The sequence below is a fragment of the Plectropomus leopardus genome, chromosome 16 (assembly GCF_008729295.1).
Source record: "Plectropomus leopardus isolate mb chromosome 16, YSFRI_Pleo_2.0, whole genome shotgun sequence".
NCBI lineage: Eukaryota > Metazoa > Chordata > Actinopteri > Perciformes > Serranidae > Plectropomus > Plectropomus leopardus.
Window position 1 is genome coordinate 23,089,380 of NC_056478.1, and position 20,987 is coordinate 23,110,366.

The window sequence follows — 20,987 nt, forward strand, 5'->3', positions numbered from 1 at the left end:
CATGGCATCTTAATATGACACAGTCGCTGGCTTTTGCTTAATGCAAAAAATGTTGCGCAATTGCAATCTGTTGTTAGCCGTTAGTTTGTTTACTATATCACATGAATACCACTGTCACACTGAACATCCAGCTGAGCCTGTTCAAATCTGAAAACTTTATATAAAAGACAAAACAAAAAAAACAAACACAAATTTTGGAATATTTGCATTTTTAACAGCCAAATCTGATTTGACTGACATAATTCTGATTTGGGTACAGCCCCACACAGGAGAGCAAATGACTTAGATCAGACCTAAAAAATGGATCACTGGTTGTTTTTTTTTTTTAACTTGCCTTTCAGGGCTTCCATACATACATATATAAAGTAGTCAAAAACTGCTTCATCTTTACGAGCTACAAAATAAATATGGTTACACATAAATACATTAATAGATATAATCCCATAATATAAGATTTTGCCATTCTGCACAGTGAGCTGCCTTTGGTACTTTTAACAAACAATTCTTAAACAATTCTTGATTCACAGACTTCAAAACTTCAGAATCCAGGGCAAAATTCTTAGTTAGGGACATTCATAATTACTATTAAAGGTTGAAGCACTGCTGGACAATTCTCACAAGATAATTGGAAAACCACAAAACTGTGGACGCACTCATTTGTCTATCGTTACATAAGAAATAGAGAATGGTAATATAAAAAAAATCTTGATTAAGTTGTAAGGTTGCCAGAACTAGGACCTTTTTCAAATGGGAAACTTCATCTATTGTTGTCTGAATATTGTTGATGAGGATGCTGAGCTGTGCAGTAATGACACCATAGAAGAAAAAAAACATCACACACAGTCCTTCTGCCACTTTTCAATTAATCTTATGAGAGCTACAAAAATTTGCTCATGTTGATGTTTTGTCGATGAACTCTTCTGGCGAGTTTCCATTAACCCTCAAATTGCACAAATTGAAGCTGCAAATACAAAATATGATTGATGGAAACACGTCAATTTAAAAAAACTCCAATTTATCACAAAAAAAGGTTTGATGGTATTGTGAGGTGGTATTTCAGGCGATTTGAAAAAGCCTTATTTTGAAAAACTGCAACAGAAACACTTTTTTTGCTTTCATTGGTCACATGATGCTATCGCTATCGACCTGAGGAACTGGCTCTCTTGGGCATGAGGCAGCAGGCACTACAGGAAGAGTTACTGCATCGCATAACTCCATGAAATCGTGGATTATCACCTCCCAGAAATCCCTCATCCGAGGCCGCTCCCACGTATCAGGAGCTTGCCTTTCTATTATTTCTCCCATAACACGCCTACGTCACCTTCGATTGGAAATAATGACGGCCAGTGCATTTCTAAGGCACTGATGACGGCTAGTACGCCGGCTGCAATAGAAAATAAAGCTGCTGATGTTTTGAACATCCATCACCATGCTTCTTGAAATGTTATCCCGAGAGGAGAAGTCGCATAACATCGCTCAGTGGAAATGCAGTCATCTTGCAATTGTGTTTTATCGACATTTCGAAGATATCGCCTAATTTTTGTGCAAATCTGTTAAAGCCAGTTAACCAATCAAAACCTTGCGGCCAGGATTAAGAATAAGGAGATCAACTTCCTTCATAGCTATTTAGCCACAAAGCAGTATGAATGTAAAGAAGTGATAGACACAAAGATGGCTACAAGCTAGGGTAACTTCTACACAGCTGCACAGGCCGCTGTAAGTCCACAACGCTAAATTCATCATATTTTTCAGACGGTGGTGAAAAACATTAAGCTAACTGCTCCCAGTCATTTTTTACCAATAGACTCAGGGGGGCAAATCAAAATAATGATTGTCTTGAATTTGGGGGATTTTAGCATCAGTTGTTGCTGTCAAGAATTGCGTTGAAACTCCATTATCTGCCAGTTCCTGCTGTAGTGTTGATCAGTGTGCTGTACCTTGGCGAGGTGCAGGTGGGTCTCTGTCAGCAAGTCGGGGTGATGTTTGGCCACCAGGCGAATAACATCATCAAACATCCGGTTCTTCTTGTACATGGTTATGGCAAGGTCAGATTGCTTCACGGTGGCAAACAGTCTACACACACACACACACACACACACAACACACACACACACACACACACACACACACACACACACACACACACACACACACACACACACACACACACACACACACACACACAGAGAGTGCTGAGTGTTTTTTATGTGTGCATATCAAAATACTTCATACAGATATAATAAATTAACAGACATATTAATGAAGTCAGACAGCAAAGTCAAAACAGGTTCTGAAATTTCCATCTCCTGACAGTTAAATGCAGTTTTGATTATCTTTTCTCGCTGTAATTACTTCAGACATAGTTGTGTTACTTCGCCTCACTCAATTGTCTTGCTTCCAGCAGTTGATGATGTGACAAATTACTATAAATAAATCTCCATTTACCTCTCAGCCTCCTTGAATTTTTCATCTCTCTCCAGTTCCTGAGCTCTGCTGATGTACAGAGCCATAACCTCCTCCTCTGTCATACACTCCACTGCCAACTGCAAACAAAATGAAAAAGAAAAAAAAGGCAATGGCTTCTTTTCATTTCTCAGTGTCATAGCTATACCAATATCAGGGGCAGAAGTGCCCTTCTAAAAAAATATCAACTCACTGTTATCCACCTAATAAATAAAAAAACTACAATTTTGACTAAAACTAGTCCACCCACAAGTCTCCCCTTTACAGACGTGCCCGCTCTATATTCATCTCATCCAATGAACATGCAGTTTTTTTTTGCATGCAGTACAAATATGTTATTTTTGCCTATGTATTTGAAGATTTCTACATACTGGGGTCCTTAAAAAGTCTTGCATTTGCTTAAAATTGGAAAGCCAAGACTCTTATGAATTCAGTGAGCCCAATTTAATGTATGTGTAATGATAGACCTCATGGTGGTCATTTCATTGTAGTGAGACCATTTTTTAAACATCACTATTTGTCGCAGTTTCCAGAACAGAAGTGTTCACCATCTGATCCCTGAAAAAAATGAAATTCTCACAGAAATCTCCAAATGTTATACTTTTTTGATACCAAATCACTACATGGATTTTCTGTGGTGTTCCTCAAGGTCTTGGTGTCCTAATGTGGGATTTTAGAGAGATTTTTGGCCATTTTGATTAATTCTCCAGTAATTAAAAAAAATGTTTAATTTAGCACAAAATCCATGCAACCAATGTTATCAGCCCAAAAATTGCTACTCAACTGATGAGACTTAATTAAGCATGATTGGCCACCATATACCTTCATCATAAGTTCCAAGTTTCTATACACTCTGAACTTTATAAGTTTGAATAAGCTCCAAACCAAAACATGTTCATTACAGATTTATACTATAAAGTTTGAAACACAGCTGAACTTAACTTAATCTTGAGGTTTACAGCTTTCAGATGATGTATTCAAATTCTATGTGAAATATACTGCAGAAAAGATACCTCCCCCTGGGTCTATTGTGGGTCTCTGAGGGTTACATGTATTAAAATGACACAATAATTCACACTGATCTCTCTTTATTTTGTATACTTGAGTAGTTTGTCTCCATACTAACCTTATGAGCCTCCTCCCAGCGTCCCACTGTAGTGTACATGTCTATAGCATCTTTGATATGGCCTCCTTTCACAAACAGTTGCTCTGCCACCTGCAGCATATTAACACACACAATACAGACAACAAACACTCAGAAAATATAAAGTACAGTCACCGTCATGAACACCTTTTAACATCATGTTGGGGGTTGTGAATGAAAATTGTCCTCAGATTATAAACACAATTATCCTGTTAGGTGAAATATTCATATTTTAAGCTCACACATGAACAAATCTGAATCGAAGTTTCTTGAAAAATACATTGAGAGGTCAATTTCTTATGGAAAAAAAACACAACATGTAACTGGAAAAAATGCTCTTGTGTATTATTTAAATTATCAAAGTATTTTATTTAGTCTTTTTTCTAAATGATTCTTTTTTCTAAAATTTGAAATCTTCTTTATTTGTCTAATATGTTTGTTTTTTTAAAAATTTGTTTTATTCTTTTTTGTGAGATTATAATGTCATATCATCCTGTTGTCATGTGTGTTTGTGTTTTATTTGCCTCTTCCAAAAAATAAAATAAAATAAAATAAAATTCTTAACTTTCCGACATTACTACGGCATATACATTTTATAAGATGGTATTCCTGCAGGGTAAATAAAATTAAATGCTTATAAAACAGTATTAAAAACAGCCACCTGTACTGATAGCACAATAAGAAGACAACAATTTGTTGTTATAGTGCGTACTTGTTAATGAAGGAATTTGGGAGAGATTGGGAGGAAGGAAAAACGGAGGCATCCACTTCTTCAATGTGAATAGATTTTTGCAACGTAGATGTAAAAAGTATTTTCCATTTAACCTGTCCTAACATCAGCATCAATGAAACAAATGTATGTGCTGGTTCTTTCTGATTATAAAACGTTTAGTCATTGTTTTTTCTCTTGATAATTTCTGTATTGAAACCACAGGTGCGAGCTTCCGTCATTGTTTTACTTTGCACTGAATTACACTTTCCTGCAACTTCCACAAAGTTGGAAAGCAAAGAGCTTGTTATCTTAATTACTTTCTGTGAATATGCCCATAGAGCAAACAGAGTGAAATGGCCTGCTATTTTCAGAGGCTGGCAGTCTGTGGAGGCTGTTTGGCTCAGCTGAGCTCATCAGAATAAGCAGAGTACACTGTGCTTCACCACCAGCACCACCACCACCACCATCATCATCATCATCATCATCATCATCATCATCATCATCTTCTCTCCTCCTTTTTTCATTTCTTTTAATTTATACCAGATTTCTCCTCCTCTTCTCCTTTTTCAACAGTATTTCTGGTATTTAGGCAATTATTAAAACTATTGTCACAACCATCCAACTGTTCATTATTGCCAAAGCATGCTTGAGCAAACACAGCCCACACTGCTCCATGGAGACTGAACTCAAACTGATCCTGGACTCTCACTTTCTGCTTGCAGACAACATTGTGTACAACATTTTGTGTGTGTGTGTGTGTGTGTGTGTGTGTGTGTGTGTGTGTGTATGTCATGGGTTAATTCACACTGTATATATATATACTGTATATATATCCATGAGCGATGTGCAGAAATTAATGCCTGGTGGCAAAATGTCACTGTCTACTTTATTCCTCTGGCTGCTTCTATCTTACTGTCCTCTTGTGTTCAGGTAGCAAAGTTAACCTCAGGTGGTGCTCACCCAACCACAAAGTTCAATGTACCATTATTTAGGTCTGTTTATATAGTAGTTTATATAGTATTTTATCAGTAAAGTATATACCTTAATTCATATTAACAGAGGGTCTGTTAAGAACAGTCCAAAATAGGTTACCCCTATTTAGAAACTTGTCATTTTTGTACATATTTGTTCATAAAAAAATGAAAACTTTATCAAACAGTGACCTATTTTCACATCCAGCTGATAAAGTGTAACACAAGCATCCATTTTGGAATCATGTCTCTGATCTGACAAACATACATCCAATTTTTTTCTTTACTTTTAACTCTATTTTTGGTCTCCACCTACACTTGAGAAAAGTATGTGGCTCTTTAGCTGCTGTAAATGCTCCACTGTGTTCTCTCATCATCATCACTCATCAAATGTTGATGTACAGTCGTTTATCAGAGTTATTTCTTTGAAAAGAGCTGCCACTGCTGCTGAAACCAAAACAGAAAATTGCAAGCCATTAAACCAAAACAACGAGCTGAATATGCTAAATCTCTCTGTAGAGATGGTTGGAAATGTCGGGTAAATAATGACAATAATTCTCTGTGGGTTCATCACCACAAACGTTGCTTTTCTCATTAAATGTAGACACCAAATGGATTCTTAAAGGGGCTGCATGTTACATTCAGAGCATATCTATGATGCGGATTCTGAGGCGGCATTGTTTGTACTCAACATGGAGATGGCTGAGCTGGCAGCTAGCAGCTAACAGTGTGAACTCAAACAGCTTTTACAATGGCAACAGTGCTGACAGAGCTAATATTGTTATCCAGGGGAAACAACACACTTTTCTGGAAATTTATTTAGCTATTTAGCTATGTTCACAGGTCAACTGTCTAATCCCCCATATACTTCAAACCTCGTAAATCCTCTCACCTCATATTCCTGCATGGAGGCGTAGTGCTGAGCAATCTTCACGTAGTATTTCCCTGCTGATTCATCCTCCTGTAACTCCAGGATGTGGACGGCTTTCTTCCACTGACGGGCTGCGATGGCCGCCTCGATCGCTTTAAGGGAGCAGCTAAAGGCGAACAGGAGAAAGACAACAGACCAATTTTAGTGTTGCGTGAATAAATTAATGCAATGATCAACTCCGAAATGTAGATTAGAAACAGTAAAATTCTAATTCTTAAATTCAAATTAACTTTGGTTACGATTTAAGGTAAACCAAACAATTTAGTTCATAAGACTGTGGCACAGATTGAAACTTTACTGGCAGGAGAAATGATCAGCAGAAGTAATATTTTTAAAACCTTTGTTTCTGTGGAGAGATTTAGCTTCCTACAGTCAAAATCCACTTTCAGATGCTTTTTCAATCTGGAAAGAAAAAAAATCTGGGCGCTGATTACCTGCCTTTATTTGGTATTTTTGAGGAAATATGATCATGTTTAAAGAGCTATTATCGTCCTGGTGATGATTTAAAGAACTATTGGCCGTCTCTGTTGGAATGCTTTTTTTGTGTGTGTGTCATCTTTCCTCCTCTCCATCTGCCCAAATCTTTGTTTCTTTGCTCCCCTTCCCCACACACACCCTGCTTCAATGAAGTGGTTGATGGCAGCGTCCATCTGTTTCTGCTGGACGAGGTAGTCTCCCCAGGCTTCCTCCAGTTTCACCACCTCAGCGGGAAAGGCGAGGCGAGCCAGCTCCACCGCTACAGTAAACACAAACTTTATTAAATATACTTGAATCCTACATTCAACTCTACAACTCACATCCACCTGTTATCCAACACCTTGTCACCTGAGCAACTACGAGCAAATAGGAGTGAAATCTTTCAAAAACATGGGAAAAACGCAATGAGCAACTTGGTAAGAAAGGTTCCACAGATTGCAAGAAATTTGCACATTTAGATAAATATTTTTAATCAGCTAAGGAAAAAAGTCTAGAGGAAAAAGAAAAAAGCTAGGGAAAAGTGCTAAGAGAAAAAAGAAAAAAACAGTATTTTTCATTATTTACATACATATTTATATTATGTCAGAATTATTATATTTTTAAAGCATTTTACAGGTCATTTTCATGTTTTTTTTTGTAATTGAACTTACTTTGACCATTTTTTATTCATTTATTCTGTTTTTTTTTATTTTTTATTTAACAGTCATTTCTTCTCTTGTTGTTCATTGCCCTCTTCTCATGTTTTTGAAAGAAATCAAGCCAATTTGCTCAGGTTTCAAAACTGACATACTTCCAATAAACACAGTACCTAAATCAAATGTAAAACAAGACAGTGGACCCAATTTTTAAAGCTTTTTAATGCATGGTCTAAAGTGCGAGGTGCAAGTGCATTTACGGCTTGTCCAACTTCACTTTGCTAGTTAAATGGTGCATAAGCTGAGCAAAAAATTAGGTGCAAGGGGTAAAGGTGTTGTATTTAGTCCTTTAATTAATTATAGATGTGTTGTGTGTCATGAATTCAACCAATCATGGTGTCATCTACCATTCCCATTAAAAACCCGGCACACTACTATTTAAATGGCAGATTTGGTAAATTGAAGAAGCGAGCTGTTTCCTGCTGAGACTAATGCAGTAAGAGCAGTAATGTCATTGCAGCAAATAACGTGGGACATTTAAGTTGCAATACTAAAAATAATTTAAAAACTTAAAAGGGGAAACCGAACTTTACTTTCAGCTTCTAAAATCAACAATTAAATTTAGTCAGACAACAGCTCATGATCACATTTTAGATAATGTAGTTAATATTTTCCTCATTAATGATATATAATTTCCCCTGCAACCACTCGGCATGTCCCTATGTGTGTAACAAGCAGAGTGTACACACGTTGCGAACCCGCCTATGCAGGTGCATATCACTATTTCAATAATGCGCTCTTTAAATAGCAGGAAAAAACTGCACCATTCTGACTTTAGACCAGGTTTTTGTTAGTCAATGGTTCAATCACTTTCTGCTGCCTAAAAATAGCAATATGTCAACAAAGCACCTGACCACACCTCATTTTAAGACATACATGCAAATGGTCACACAGTTGTTTAGTTTTGGGCGAATTATATTATTAGTTATGAATATAGAGACACTCCTTTTCAACCAATACAATACAATATCGCATTCTTCTGCAGTATGGTTATCGTGCAAGTTGACATCACAATTAAGATTTATTAAAAAAATAAAAAAGAACAATATGTTGTGCAGACCACATTTTAACCTGATGACCAAATTAAAAAAGTCAGAGGGTCAACAAAGTGATACGCTTTCATACTCTGAGAGCCGTGGACATGTGAATCAAATTTTGTGCCACTCCACCCAATAGTTATTGAGATATATAAGTCTGGATCAAAGTGGTGGGCTGAACAATTAACCGACATTGATTCTCTGGAATCATGCTGCTAGCATAACTAAAAATCACCAAACAAATACATTTTAGTAGGCATTTATAAAATAGGTCAATCACATTCATGCCATCGACATGTCACAGATTTACCTTTCCTGAAGGCGCCTCCTTTGCAGAAGCACTCCAAAGCTCTCTGGTTATTTCTGATCTTCTCATACAGATCTCCTGCCTGGTCAAAAGACATAGGGAGTATGAATTTATTGAGACAAAGTGAGACATGTTTCAGTGTTTTTAAGAATGTAAACCATATGCACAGTGTCTGCATGCTAAAAAAGCATGTACACACTGTGCCCACAAACCCTAGCTTCATTAAAACGAGTTTCAGTGGAGGCGTTTCTATTATCCTATCATATTATCCTTACAAAATAGAGAAGCTATACTAATTCGGCTCACAGTAAAAACCTCAGAAATCACCTTAACACTTACACCCTTCAAAGAATAATTTGCTTATTTGCTTTCTTGCAGAGTGTGAGATGTGTAATTTCATACCACTGTCATGTCTGTGCAGTAAATATGAAGCTGCAGAAAGGAGGTGGTTAGCTTAGCTTAGCATAAAGACTGAAAACAGGATAATACAGCTACTCTTTATCTTGTCCAAAGGTAACAATCTTCAACCATAAGTACTCTAAAGGTCACTAATTTAAAAAAAAATTGTTTGACAGTTTAGGAACCACGCTCTTTCACTTTCTTGCAGAGAGTTGGAGAGCAGACAGTTCTCATGCCTGTACAGTAGGCTATATAAAGCTACAGCTAGCAGCCAATTAGCCCATGGCATTGCAGAAAGACAGCTAGTCTGGCTCTGTCTGCTGTGAGATAATCATCCTACCAATGCATAACTTTCCATGAAATCAAAACTTTATTTTCTATACAAATTTAAAAAAGTGAATCTTAATTATTGAGCTTTAGAGGTGCTAGTAGGTGGATTTTGTTGCATTATGACAGAGCCAAGCTTGCTGTTTCCCTCTGTTCAGGACATGTAGTTCCACATTACCAGCAATCACTTCAAACCTCATAAACCTAAATTTATAAAACTCTAAACCATCAGGACACTGCAACGAATTCTGTTGTAGAGTTTTGTTCTCTCTTTCTGACCTGTTACATAAACACAGATGGCTTGAGGGAAAGAACTGAGTTTTCAGACAAACAGCTACAGAAAGAGACACTGAGAAATAACAGGCAGATGGAGGGAGACAGAGTGTAATACAGAAGAAAAAAACAATTGTTCTTCTGTTGATACCTCTCCTCTCCTGGCATTTGTTAGGAGAAGAGCAGACAGTGAGGTGAACAGAGGAGGAGAGAGGATGTGATTTCTGAGTATAGACAGCTCAATTCTACATTAAACAAGGCAGACAGAGATAGGGGAGATAGATTAAGTCAACTCACCCTCTCATAAAACTCTCCCTTGATGAGACTGGCGGCGATGCGGCTGACGGTGTCACTGTTGTTGGTGATTTCTGGCCGGCTGATGGCCAATCGGGCGGCTTTAGCCGGCAGTCCAGCCTTCAGGTAGAGGTTGATGGCACCCTGGAAGTCACCTTCGCTCTCCTTCACCTCGCCAGCCTTCTCATCTTGACCCGTCTCTGTTAACCACTGGTAATAGTTCCCACGCAGGGTGTCCAGCTCCGGGTGGCCCTAAGACAGTGATTTTGGGTGGAAAGTGGGGTTGTTTCTACATGAGACACAGGTTTAAATATAGTGCTGAAACATTTAACTGACAGCAGTTAAAAATCTTTTTATCTTTAAGCCATTTAACATGCAAAAATATTCCCTACGATTTGCTGCTTTTCACTTTTAAAAACATGATGGTACATTGAATATCATGACTTTGGATGATTAATGTGAAATAACCAATTTGAAGATGTTAGCTTGGGCGTTGAGAATATATAATAAGCTATTTTCTAATATAATCACCAGATTAATTGTAAGTTGTAGCCATATTTAAATCAGCCATCGTTAAAGGTTCCCCTGTGGAGTTTTAGACTTCTAGTATAACAGCCTGTTGGCTCAAATCAAAATTCGAACCAATGAAATTTGCGGAACTTCAATTTACACTTGACCTCGCACAGAGGGGGAATAAAAGCGTGAACCTGAAACTCATTTCACTTTGCATCTGGTCATTGGGTTATTATGATGAATAATGTTTGTGCAGAGGAGAGTGTATTTCAATCTAACATGAGGAAACAAAATCTCCCTCAGGTAAAATCTGGGTTGCTACACATTTTTAGCAATGAATTGTCAAAACTTTTTCATATTTTACCACATTTCAGTAACTGCAAGTGGTCTAAAATGGGAAGGCCTATATAGCGATGCAGCCATAGTAGATCCTATAGATAATGCAGTTTGACCAGTGTTTGGATTATAACTTTAACAGGTCTGTTTGTATTTATTTTTTGTTAAACAACTTCGATCAGAAGCTACTGTCATAAGCATCCATTAGTGATTTATCACACTGCCAACATATATTCAGGAAGCGTATGTGTCTAAAATCTCAGTGTGAAAGTCTTGGTTAACCCACTACACAGCAGGTTTTTTTTTAGCTTTTTCCTGTTGCTCCTGATGTGACAGCGTGTTTCTGTCCTAGAGCAGTGCTGGTCTGGTCTGTCTTTATCACATGATATTAATGACGTTACAGTAGTCAGGCAGGGTACTAGACTATTTCAGGAATTTCATGACCATAAGAACCCCGTAAAACGCAGAGTTGTTAAGTACAAATTTAGTCTGTTTATTATCACCTTGGATTCTGCCACAGCGATGCAGTCATCCCACATGTGGAGCTCCTGGTACATCTCTATCGCTTCGTCGATGGAATTCTGCACAAACAAAAAAAAAACACAAGATAACATTTGACTTAGTGCTTCACAAACAGATAATCATAACAAGTGCTATATTAGATTCTGCAAGACTTAAACTGTGTATGTGTGATATTGTTCCTGATCTGGTGAGTTCAAGCATGTCATCCCAATTCATGGCTAAGCTACCTGTCTAATCACAGGTGTTACCACCACAGATATACAGATAGACAGAGGATAATGGTCTACTAATTTTAAATTAAGCAAACACATTTTTTATTGCTTTTGAAATAACAACTGATCAAATGCTGTAAAGAACACAACTTGCTGGATTTTGGGGATGTTTGGTTTTGTTGTAAATTCCTTCACTAATAAATTCTACATATTATACAAATATATACATATTGTAAGCAGGTGTGTACACATGGTTAATTTGTATGAAGCAAAACAGCTGTGTGTCGCCAACCTGCTCCATGTAGTGCATCTCAGCCAGTTTAAAGTTCTTATCCAGCATCGCCACGTGGGCCTGGACCTGGAAAAACTCTGTTCCATCTCCTCCCTGTTCAAAAAAGATGCACGCACACACACACACACACACACACACACACACACACACACGTGCGCACACACATACACACACACACACCGCAGTGATCACTCAGCTTGTACTGTGTTAAGAAAATGTAATCAGTTCTTTGACATTTAAAGAATAGTGATGGTTCTTTTTCATATAAGCTGAGGGATTTAGTCATAAACAAACACACGTGACTTATTTGCTTTTGTAAATTGTAAATCAATTACTGATATTTAACAAATTTATTGCATTAATATCTTTATTGTTTTGGTCTTCTGTGTTTTAAATACTGATCCTACTTCCACCATGAGAAGCATAAATCTGTAAAGCATATAATGAATGATTTAGATTTTGCTGTACAAATTAACAGCCATTGAATATGAGTGTAGACTACTGAGGTCAAATGTAACTCAGTACATTTATTCAAGTACTGTAATTAAGTACATCTTGGAGTACTTGAGGCCTATTTTTCTTGAGTACTGCCATTTTATGGTATTTAATACTTCTACTCCAATACGTTTTGGAAGTCAACATTGTACTTTTTACATCACTACATTTACGTGTATCTGACAACATTCATTACTAGTTATTTTGCAGATTCAGGTTATCAATGTAAAATATAAATCAACTAATAAATTATGATGTATTACTATAAATTAAGTCTCCCCGCAGTATAGAAAAATATATAAAATAGCTCCTCCTTTAACAGCTGCAACGTGATGAACACATTCATGCACCAATAATTATAATCCATCATTAAATGATTCTAAATGAGTCCTTTTACTTTAGGTACTTTAAGTATATTTTGATGGTAAGACTTAAGTAAGATTTTGAATGCAGGACTTTGACGTATAACAAAGTATTTCAACACAGTATATTAATACTTTTACTTAAATATACTGGAAATAAGCCACGTAATCAAACTTCAGTTACAGCCTAGCAGTTGTATACCTCAGCAAACCAGTCAAGTTCCATCCATATCTGAGAAAACATGGACGCTTCACACACATCTTCCCCCCAGCAGCACAGGAGATCTATACAATCAGCACCATTTCAAGGTGGTCACCCAAGATTAGTGTCACCAATTCAGTATCTGACCAAATGTTTCTGAAATATGATAGTGAGTAACAGAAAAGCGTTTTTGCATAACATTATAATGTCACAGCAAAGTAGACCTTTGACATTTTGGATATAAAATGTCATAATTTTATCCTAACCTATTATAGACTTTTACATTTTGTCAAATTTAACGTATGAATTCCTGAATTATGGGAAAAAACATGTTTTGTGAGCTCACAGTGACCATGACATTTGAACTGCAACCACCAGCTTCTGACATGTTAGTTCTTGAGTCCAAGTGGACATTTGTGCCAAATTTGAGGAAATTCACTCAAGGCCTTCTTGAGATAACACATTCACAAGAATCAGATGGAGGCAGAGTTACAATGACCTGGACCTTTAACTTTCGACCACCAAATCTAATCACTTCTTCTTGACTCACTGTGGAGGTTTGTGCCAAATTTAAAGAAACTCCCTCAACGTGTTCTTGAATTCACGAGAATGAGACACATGCAAGGTCAAACTGACCTTGACCTTTGACTTAAGTCCCTCAAGGTGTTCTTGAGATACCATGTTCAAGAGTATGAGACTGATGGACAACCTGAAAACACAATGCCTCTGTCCACCACTATCACAGTGCGGATGTGTAAAAAATATTTATGTAACGCCCTCAAAACTTTGTAGTATTTTTGGACAATGTGGAGATGTACTGTTGTGTCTTGTATCTGTGCTGATATGAAACGCACCATTTCCTGTGAAACTTTATCTGCAATCTGGTTCGTTTGGTGGAGGAAACGCACAGTTGAGACGTCCCCCAATGCGGCAAAACACCTGAAAAGAAAAGAAAAGAAAAAAGATAACAAAAAGAGCGAAAGTGAGTGAGAAACAGATGGAGGAAGACAAAACATAGAAAGAAACTTTCAGTGGAGAGAAGGTAGAAAGTACCGGACAGCCAAAGCTCTGAAAAACTGTTCACTTAATGAACTCGGATAAATTAGAGCTTTAGTTTAATTAGCCTTTAGATACGCTGCAGTCTGAGGGGCTGAGAAATGAAAAGACTCATCTTAGCATTTGGCCACTTTATTAGCAACTCTCTCTGAACAGTTGCATCAGATTAATGAACAAGTCATGAAAGAAAAAAAAAGTTTAAAAAACTCCTTCTGTCTGACTCTTTTTTCGCTTCCCTCCCTCATTAACATCATTTCCCTCCCTTATTAACATTAGCCACTCCAGACAAAAACGTTTCTTTCCCCAATTTCATGATTTATGCAAATCAAGCCGATGCCTAACGAACAGCATATGCATTATTAATGACAGAGAATTCAAATTTGGAAAGTTTCTCAAAACAGAGAGAAATAAAGATGGAGAGAGAGAGAGAGCGAGAGAGAGAGAGAGAGAGAGAGAAAGAGAGAGAATGCTTATGATTAAAAAAAACTGTCTTTGATGATTAATGAAGTTAGAGAGGGAGGTCAGGCAGGGACACAGTCATCTGCTGTGAGAGTGTGTGTGTGTGTGTGTGTGTGTGTGTGTGTGTGGGGCGCACTGATATATGTGTTTAAAGGTGTGTGTTTTCATTCCAGGTGATCAAGGTGTCCTTGTTGTCTCCTTCGTCTTCAGTAACAAAGATAAGTCTCATTTAAATGAAGACTGATAAAGAATGTAATTAGCTCAGAGAAACGAACATTAGCTTACAAAGTTGTGTGTGTGTGTGTGTGTGTGTGTGTGTGTGTCGTGCTGACCTTTCAGCGATGTGCAGCTGGTGAGCCTCCAGAGCCAGCTTGCTGAGCGTCTTCCACATGGCTTCAGTCTCTGGTGACATCTCCAGAGTCTCGAGGAATGCTGTGGCTCTGTCGACACACACACAAAGACCCAGAGATGTACAGCTGAGTCAGACCATACAGCGAGATACAGCAGAAAAAGACAATTCCATCAGTATTCTGTGTTGCAGATGCAGTGTGGCATGCAGTATAACAATAGCTGCACCATAGCTGCATCAACAGTCGTGTGAGTTTTGTAAATGTTGGAGAGACTCGGGTTTGTTAAGTCAGTGGCAGCGTGTCCTGGAGGTCTTGTGGCATCAGCCTTCTTTTTTAAGGATAGAGCTTTCTTTTGCCACAATGGCCAATGGCTGCAACACAATCTACTATTTAAAAAAAATCATGCTTTTATTTTTTTGATGCATAATGTCTCCTGACAGCCCCCAATTGGATATAAAACATTTGATAACTGACATTATTGCTTACAGTAGGCAGGAGAAAATATTAAAATGTAAGACTTTTTAATACCTTCTCAGGCCTTTCTTTTTTTTTAAGGTAACTGAAGCTCAAGGAACTATTTTCTTTCTTCTAAACTGTATCCACCAACTGTATCACAACGCAGAAGGAAGCATGCTTCTATGGACGAGAGGTTCGTGTTTGTGACAGTGCAAGTTTTGAATATTAAATATTAAATTATATCAGTGAAGAATCTGGAATGTTTGCTTGCTCAGTGGTGATACACTTGGCAGGTGTACTGCAGTAGAAAGAAAATAGTTCCTACATGAAACTGCTCACAACAAGATTGGATTATTATAAGTAACCAGGTCATGATTTCTGGAAAGACACATTCCTGTTGAGTTTTTCAGATGTTTGGGGGGGGGGTTGGTGCTTTGAGCACCACAAGCTGATTGACATCTAGCTCCTTTAAATTATAGAGAAGGCAGACACCTCTAAGGCCAATATCTGCAACTCAAACCAAAACAATCTTGATTGATAAATAGCACGACAGGTAAGGAGAAAAATACATATTTTTGATTTTGGGTTGATATATCCCTTTAAAGTTAGCTGGCCTCACTTTGTTGGACAGTAACAGTGAAGAGTTCAGCTGCTGCTCCTCCAAACTGAGAAAGGTCAGCTCCATCGATACGAGAGCATCACTTCAGAGGTGTTCAGATCACGACACAGTGAGGAGATGATGCCTCCCAGCTGGCCTGGGAGCTCTGAGGAAACCCTCAAGAAGAGCTCCAGGAAGCTGCTGGATAAAAGGACATCTGGCCTGTTCTGCTCGCCCTGCTGTCACTCTGACTCTGACCCAGAAAAGCAGCAAGTAGTTTTTTTGGGGCTGAATTGGATGTTCAGCTTGACAATATAGACAGTGATTATATTTTGTATGCGCATCTAATATCTGTCAAACTTACCGGTCATAATCCCCATCATCAATAGCAGTACCAAACTCAATGAGGCCTTCGTCCAGCGTGTACGTCACAGTGTTGACGCCCTCCGTCACTATCACGTCTGTCTTCCCATCCGCTCTTTCAAGATCCACAATGTCTCCCTAACAAAGAGAGGTGAAACCATTTAAAACACAAATTAGAGAGATTGATATTGATGTTAATACATTAACCCAAGCACTGCACTTAAATACAAATTTGAGGGATTATTTCCATCTCATTTTACTTTATACTTCTACAATTCAGATGAAAATATTTACTCTGCTACATTTATTTGACATAAAAATGCTAATTAGTTAAAGATTTTACATTCACAAGATATAATCAGCTCATGAAACATGATGCACTGATATAGATTAGTCAGCAGAATAAAAACAAGTGCTACCTGGTCCACCTCAACCCGCTACTTATACATTAATTATTGCATCACTAATAGTAATCAAGCTATTTATAACATGTATGAGGGGCATATTGTTTTGCACTGAGGGCTTATATTTTTGATACTTTAAGTACACCTTGCTGATAATGTTTGGATACTTTTACTCAAGCAGCATTTTGAATGCAGGACTTTTACTTGTAATGGAGTATCTTTACCTTTATCTTTACCTTTATTTTTATCTTTATTGTTTTAAAGCACTTTTTATTCACCTTTTTTTTATTAATTCATTTTTTCCAAACTGTCTATGTTCTGTACACAAAGCAGTCGCTCCAAAACGTAATTGTTTTTTGTTTTTAAAGATGCACCACAGCAATCATTTGTCATTAAGCTGTCTGTGATGATTGCAAGAAATAATTAATACCTACCTGCAACCATGCTCTCTCTGCCTAGTTTTTTATCATTGCTGAAAACATCAGTAATTGAAAGAAAAATCTGAATTTAAGTTGTTTGGGTATGAAAACAGGATACAAAAAAAACCAACAACTGTGTTATTTCAACTTGGGCTTGGAGACTAGAATTATTTTATGGAACTTGTGCCTTATAATCTGGAAATGTGAAGTTTAAATAACCTGGGCAGAGAGGGTCAAATGAAAAGGGAAAAGATATTAAAAAAAATGCCAATATGAGATCTGTTTAGTCGTGACATTATATATACTTAACCCTTTCAGTCATGTTTATGTGTCACCTGATGGAGAACAAACAAAAACACATTCACACACTCAAAGAGAACAAAGTCTCACCTTGATGGGGAACATGGTGATGCTCTCTGGGCTGTCGATACTGTACCAGATGCAGAGGTTTCCCCTATTTTGGGCAACCACCACGTCGCTGCCAGGCACCCACTGGACGTAGGAGCAGAAACTCAGCACCGTGGTTTTTACGCCTGTCTCTATGTCATACAGATGGAGCTGAGAAGGAAGCCGAGGAAGAGAGATAAGGAAATGATTATTTTTTTGTTTATTTCATCATCAGTGATGGTCTGACCTTATCAGAGGAATTCATTTTCTTCCTGAGAGTTAAGAAGATTGACACCACTCATACAGTATCTGTCCATTCGGTATAAGATAGTTATCTTAGCTTTACGTAAAGACTGAAAACTAGGAGAAACAGCTAACCTGACTTGATTAAAAACACTGAAACATTTTTTTAAAATATGGTGAACTAAAAAAATGCATCTTTAAATAAAATCTAAGACTGATATCATTATTTTGTTTTGAAAGCAAGTGATTGGCTGTAACTCCTGTCACTGTCTGGTTTAAAGGTTTTTTAAATAAAAGACAGATGCATATGGAGCCAGAGTGTGCGACACTACTAACAAAATCTGCCCATAAGCATACAACCGTCTCAAATGTTGTTTGTTAAATACATACAAAAAGTTGATGGTGTCGGACAAATTCAGGCTAGCTGTTTCCCTCTTACTGGTCTAGGTTTCTGCAGGATTCATCAAGTTAAATTTAAGACTTTTTAAAGGTATTTTTAATCTAACACAGAAAGCAATAATTCCCAATCAAACAATCAGTTACATTAATGCGATATACAGGGTCCCTATACATTTTCATGGACAAAATTTCAAAACTTTTCCATGACTTTTCAAGGACCCCATATTCATTTTTTTCCTTGCCCCACTCACCTGGTGTTTTTCAAACAGATTCAGACCCTTTTTAAACATAACTTGGCAAGTCAAAACACGGGGAGGAAACAAAGAAACGTACGTGATGGTAAATAAAACGTCACACACACAGCAACGTTAAATCGACAGCCATGGAAAACAAATTCGCCGTTATGTTACATGGGCATTATCCAAAGAAAAATTACTGTAACAATGTGATTACAAACAACAAACTTCCATGACTTCTCCAAATCTTTCAATGGTTTTTACTAATTCCATCAGTTTTCCAAGGCTGGAAAATGTGTTTGTGAAAATGCAAGACTTCTTCAGGTTTTTCAGGGGAACCCTAAACGTACTCAATGACATAGATACGTGGCATGCAGGTGACAGATGGATTAACCACTTAAAAAATAATCTATTTCAGTTTATTTTTTGATAAAATCGACATTTGAGATTCCACTGCTGTAGCTGGCAGTGGTGTCAGTTTTTACTACAGGTACAATGCTAAGATAACTGGCTGCTACTCCAGCCGCATGTTGAATTAACGTATTCCAAAAATGTCAAAGTATTCTTTCATTTATTGCAAAATGTCAACTGGATATTAGAGAGTCTTTGGTAGATAGCTGGGGTTACTATGGTACGATTTAAGAACCAGTATTCTACTATGATTCTGGCCAAAAAAGGCTGATTTTTAGTGACTATAGGACAAGAAAGAATTGGCAGTAAACATAGTGATTGCCCTTATTTTCTCATCCTCTGTCTTAGAAATTCAAAGTTTATGTTGCATAGTTTAACTCATGTGGCTTGATGAAAAGTTAACTCACAGCAGCTGCATTTGAATACTAACACTGCCATCTATTCTACTATAGTCTTGATGAGTTGAGATTATGTAGATTCTTTAAGCTACAGTGGCTCCCCCGGCACTTAATATGTATGTGAGTGTCTATGAGAGACGGCCCGCTGCTGTAATCAGCTAACTTAATACCCCCCACCCCCACCCCCACCCCCCCCCCCCCCCCCCCCTTTTAATAATGTTGCTTCTATAGCTTCCCCCTGGAGCTCAGCCGGCCACCCTTTAATGCAAAGAAGAAGAGCAGCCTGTTGATAAGTTCACTTGAAAGCAAGTTTCAATTAAAGAAACATTTGTTACACAACTTTACTTTCTACAATTTCTTACTGGTGGGAAGTGTAGTGAAAATGTGCTATGACTGTAAATATCCAAAAACGTGAAATAATATGAATGCTTTTCATTCTGTTAAGTGAACTAAGTTGCATTTTTCTCCACTCCACACAAGTCCACGTGAATCAAGACAAAAAAGTAGCGACGGATTTAAATATGCAGTGCCTGCAAAGAATAAACAATCAGCTAAAATCCAAACTGCTCACGTCAATATTCCAACTACACATTTCAAAGTTAAGATTTATGTCTGCATAACATCAACAAATCTTTGCAGCGTATAAGATTATTTGGGTTCTTATTACCCTCAAATGTCCCATCTTTGCTTAGTGGCTCTATACATAAATATTTCACAATCTATCCTACTAAAGTTCTTTTTGTACATACTTAAAAAAAAAACTGTACATTTGTACCTATAAAAAAAAGAAGAATGCAGCAAAAAGTTTGAAGCCACTGAAGGATTCCCAATTACCAGAGTTCTCCATGTCTTTGCCCCAGGGCTCAGACATCAAACTGTTTCATTACCCCAGGGCAACAACTGACAGCAGCTCTCTGCCACTCTCATCCGGCTTCTCAAAATGCTGTGAATCTCAGGCAGCACTGCAAGAACTGTGACCTTTTCCAAGTGTTGTTTGTTTGTGGTATTGAGGTGGAGAAGGTTAAAAAAAAAGTAGGTTTCTCCACTTATATCAGAGAAATAAGACACGAGGGACTGAAGAAAAACAAGAAACAAATGGGCTTGCTCTTCAGATTGAGTGTTGTGTGAGCAAATGCTCTCAATAAAATACCTGAAAGATTTTGCATTTGGTAAAACCAGTTTCCACAAGGAGGATCTTTTCTTTAAAAGTAAGTGAGAAAGGTTTGCAGTGCTTAAAAAAAGTCTCCATTATTAAAATGTTATTTCTATTTCCATCTGTGTATATGATCATTATGAAACAATGAAGAACTGATTCACTGAGCTTTTATGATTAACAATACAAGTAAAAGTATATGTATAAGTATATATATAAGAAAGTGTCTTAACAGTACAACTGTAAAATTTTTATATCACGTGAAAAATCACTTTTACTTATAGTCTAAGTCAGGATTTTTGAAAAATGTGGGAAAAGGCTTATGCAGTGTTTATTAGATGTCTTTCATATACATTTTTGTTTACACTGCATGTATATCTTTGATATATAAAAATAAAGTTGTCCCATGTGCCCAAACACTAAAGATATTATCTATTATTATCAGATGTTTTTTCTCTTCAGATTTGTGCTTAGGTAAATTGAAAATTTTAGTTTTTTTGCAAGTGTTTTTGAATATAAAACAAAAGTCAAGGTCACTGTGACACCATAATGTTCTGCAAAAACCCTTTTCTGGACTCAACGTCATATCTCAGAAACAGAAGGGGAGACATTTGGTCAGTTACTGAACTGTTGACTCTAATCTTGGGTCCACCTTGAAACTGTGCTGACTGTATATATCCTCTGTGTGTGA

General features: G+C 37.3%; 1 protein-coding gene across 1 annotated transcript in view; it reads right to left on the bottom strand.

Annotated features, from left to right (window-relative positions):
- Positions 1–20,987, bottom strand: part of ift172 (intraflagellar transport 172) — a 50,937-nt gene that overhangs the window by 17,909 nt on the left and 12,041 nt on the right. The window contains 13 exon segments of the mRNA XM_042504048.1: positions 1,938–2,073; positions 2,446–2,543; positions 3,590–3,679; positions 6,183–6,327; positions 6,837–6,957; positions 8,741–8,819; positions 10,034–10,282; positions 11,383–11,460; positions 11,906–11,998; positions 13,819–13,903; positions 14,812–14,919; positions 16,248–16,384; positions 17,460–17,627. Coding sequence (XP_042359982.1) covers positions 1,938–2,073; positions 2,446–2,543; positions 3,590–3,679; positions 6,183–6,327; positions 6,837–6,957; positions 8,741–8,819; positions 10,034–10,282; positions 11,383–11,460; positions 11,906–11,998; positions 13,819–13,903; positions 14,812–14,919; positions 16,248–16,384; positions 17,460–17,627 — 1,587 coding nt within the window.